Source organism: Antrostomus carolinensis, unplaced genomic scaffold (assembly GCF_000700745.2).
Source record: "Antrostomus carolinensis isolate BGI_N321 unplaced genomic scaffold, ASM70074v2 scaffold3920, whole genome shotgun sequence".
Classification (NCBI taxonomy): domain Eukaryota; kingdom Metazoa; phylum Chordata; class Aves; order Caprimulgiformes; family Caprimulgidae; genus Antrostomus; species Antrostomus carolinensis.
The window spans coordinates 43016-46942 of NW_010286289.1; the positions used below are offsets into that span (position 1 = coordinate 43016).

The window sequence follows — 3927 nt, forward strand, 5'->3', positions numbered from 1 at the left end:
ATTTGAAAAACGACCTAAATGTCTACAGTGGCTCTCTGGTAAGCAACATCATCTTGTCCTAATCAGTGTGCCAAAATCTTGAATGCTTGGTCAGAAGATACAAAGAATATTTTTTTTTCCTAGAATCCCTTTTTCTTATGAAGTTTTACTATGCTGTATACAGCAGGTCTGAAATCATTTGCTTCATCACTTGATCCCTAAAATAAAACCATACACCCCCATACAAAACAGTCTAATATGTGGATACTTATGGTCATCTAATATTTGTGGTGTTGACCCATTTTAAGCTGTTCACTCAATAAAAGCCCTGTAGGATTGGGAAAAATAAATGCATGCAGTTTGATACCCCGGAAGGTAGAAATACCGAGACACCATTGCTTCACTTTCTGCCCAAGGAATGGAACATCTGAGTAAGAGAAGTCTATGACTTTTTGAAAATTATGAAATAATGAATTATTGGCCTTGAAGGGTAGTTTCTATTCCTGAAATTCAGGCAGTCTTGAAAAGCAAAACTTTAATATTTTTATTCAGTTTGAACTCAGCTCTCAATCTCAATTCCATGAAAATGTTGGTGAAAGTCTGGTTAAATGAGACTTTCAGTTTAATTATTGAGCTCTTTATAACATGTGCTTAATCCAATTGATTAAGGTGTTTTAAGATTTTCCTAGTATTTGTGTAATGCTTTCAAATCCTCAAAATCCATATATTTGTCTAAGATATATTATAACTTTGTCTCACACAATTTTGCTATGTATTACAGCTACAACAACAAAGTATGCCCAGATGCTCTTCTACTGTGCTCTTTCAGACCTGGACATAGACATGGAACCTACAGCAGCTAAGAGTAAATAGAGTTGCCTTGACATTGAGAGTTGCACCTTGACATTTTCTATCTGGAGCAATTTTTGTCATCTGAAATTGTCCCCCTGTGTCCAGTTAAGCTAAAGCACCCTACTATGCATCAGTCTGATGTCTGTTAATTTGTGCTTTTTTTATAAACCACTCTGTTTTACAGGATTTTTTTTTTAACTGTTTATTAATAGTGAGTTATCATGTAACACTTTGAAACTATAAAGCACTATATGAACAAATTTTTATTAGCAGATAAGTGCTAAATATTAGATTAATTGCAAAACTGTAATAAAAAAGTATTAGGTCTAGTCACAATCCTAATAAATAAATTTATAAAAATAGCAAAAGACAGACCAGATATTTGCAAGATTCAAAACCAGAATTGGAAAGTAGAAGCCACAGTTGTCCTCCTAAAAATATAACTAAATTATCAGCCAAAGTAAAAAAATATATAATTCAAACTGGTAGACAAGCTTTGAGTCAATATAGTATTAGTGGTAAACTAATGCATAATTCCCAGCATACATTTTGTACCAAAAGGAGAAAAACAAAGTTTTCAGTTATTTAAATTGTTAGAAATTCCCTTTTGACGATATCCCACATTCATTGCCCTTTTGCAGAAGAGGTATTCTCACCGAACAAATTATATCAGTGTAACTCAAGTACTTTTGCTCTCCAGCAAAACAACCTGCCATGGAGCGCTGTAAGGGATTCAGTCATGTTCCAGCTAGAGTATATTCAGAGAAAACACTTCATCTTTTCATAGTGTCCATTGCTTGCCTAGAAGTATCAAAGGTGGGACCCCCTAAATTGTACTCATTTTTTCCACAGTGGAACTTATTTAAGGAATTCACCAGGAGAAATTAAAAACTATTGAAGTTTACAAAATCCCTTGAGCCCCTGCCCAATCCTTCGTGCCTCACCAGTTCTGCTGGCAAGGTAACCTGCAGGTCTGCTCCTGAGCACACCGAGAGCCTCCAGCACCGGCTGCCGGGTCTTCACATCACGTAGGTGATGCCTGTTGCACAATATCCAGCACAGGCACGTGCGCTGGATGAGTGTGCTCACCAGTGGGTGCCATGAAAGCAAAGGGGAGTTAAGAACTAAGATCATTTTCTTGAACATTAAGTTTTTCAGTGTGGCACATGGGAATGTGCAACTAGTTCTAATTCTTAGTCTCCTGAAATGGAAGAGAAAATAACTGTCATTAATTAAAAAAAAAAAGCCAGGAGCCTTGCAACCTAGACAATAAAAAGAGCTGCTCCAGCCCTAATATTCTTTGTTGATAGGTAGTACAATTTGTTATCCTTGTTGGCAAGTCATATTTCCTTTCAGTAACTGTATTTGAATATAACATACATTGTTTCTAATTTGAGTTTCATCATTCCTATTCAATTAACCCCAATTAAGGTAATTTAATCTTATACAAGTCCCTGTAGCTTCTAGCATTATTGTCTTTTATTGATGTCTGCTCAGAGAAAGAGCAATGGGATAGGGAAGAAGGCACTCATTGCTACTTAAACCTCCCTTCATTCCCTCCACACATGGTAAGGTCATTTGCAGTTTTGTAATTTCATGCATCTCCCACACAGCGTGTACTGACAGGGCTCCTGCGAAACCTTCTATTTACATTTCAATGGCATCTGCTGTGGCAGTTTCCTTTCAGCTGGGTTTTGTTTTGATATAAAGTATGAACAATAAAAATGCACTAAATTAAGGCAAACATGAAGATATTAGGGATGCATGTTTTGCTTTTTGGAAGCCACAGCTTTCAAGCACTAAAAACACTTAATTATCACGATCATAGCTCACAAAGAGGAAAGAAGACCTAGGGTGTAGTTTAGTTTGCCCAGCTGAGAACATCCCCGTGTACTCTTCACACACACAACACGTGCCTCTGTTACAGTATAGCGTCATTTTGATCCTGCTCTATGATTGTACAGAAATATTGCGTTTTCACCCCATCTCTTCCAAAGCACTGGTTAACAACAGAGCTGTAGTCCTAGACTGTACCAGGGCACAAAGAGAGTATAAACCCTGCAAGTTGGTGCCAAACTAAACATGATAGTCCTTGTCTTCAAGAGTTCAAAGTCATTCTTGGTCCTGAGCTATGTGTCACATCAAGAGAGCACTGTACCATCCTCTGAAGTTTGTCCTTGCAGGACCAAAATTCCTAAGTGATTTGAGATACCTGAGGTGACATCTCGGGTAGTAACAGATAGCAGGCACTGCAGGTAGTGTAATAAAGGCTACTAAGACAATTTCCATAGCGAATTCTGAGCTGAGAAACGTCTTTCTTTGTCTGTTTTTTGACTTTCTTTGTCTGTTTTTTGACAAAATCTGTTTTTACATGAATCCGTTAGCTTTCTGGGCATGACGCACAAGCCTTCATTTTCTTTCTTTCTGGACAGAAGGAAAATAGTCATCAGATGCAAGGTTACAAATGTGAATAATGTTACTGAAATTCTCTACAGACATCAGAATCTCAGAACTGTTAATGTATTTGTTGATTTTTCACTCCTTACAAATAAGACATGTAAGTTATTGTCAAATATCTAAAGCAAGTCATAGATGCTGAAGTATTTAAATAAATAAACATATGATCCTTGGCAAATACTGTAGTTGTTTGGTTTTAAAGCATAAAAATAGTATTGTGAATGAAGTTTGCCCTGCCTCACTTCTCACAAGTTGGCTTCCCAGGAGAGCAATGAAGCTCTAACTCTTATTTGTGTTTTCTATAACACAAAAAAATAAACATTTATGGAAGGAAAAAATTCTGGTTATTCTAGGTGGGACTCTTTCTCACTGCACTTATGAGCAATTCTTTACCCAAACACTTAATCTAAGAGTAAACAATTTTATTTTTTTTACATTATTCACAGGTGCTCAATTATGCAGTAAAACAATAAACACTTTTACTTTCTTAAAGATGATCTTGGCATCCAGGATAAGTATCAAGTCATTATATATAATATATATATCTAATAAGGAGCAGGCTGTTTGACATCTAGTTTGTCAGCTGGCATCTCTGTGTTGGAAGGGACTGAGGTACGGGTAGCCCTGGAAGCCTTTGCA

At 36.6% G+C, this 3927-nt stretch overlaps 1 protein-coding gene across 1 annotated transcript in view; it reads left to right on the top strand.

Annotated features, from left to right (window-relative positions):
* Positions 1–852, top strand: part of LOC104520548 (Y+L amino acid transporter 2) — a 12197-nt gene extending 11345 nt beyond the window's left edge. The window contains 2 exon segments of the mRNA XM_010162298.2: positions 1–38; positions 761–852. The exon segment at positions 1–38 is cut by the window's left edge and continues 35 nt beyond it. Coding sequence (XP_010160600.1) covers positions 1–38; positions 761–852 — 130 coding nt within the window.
* Positions 853–3927: the final 3075 nt, after the last annotated feature.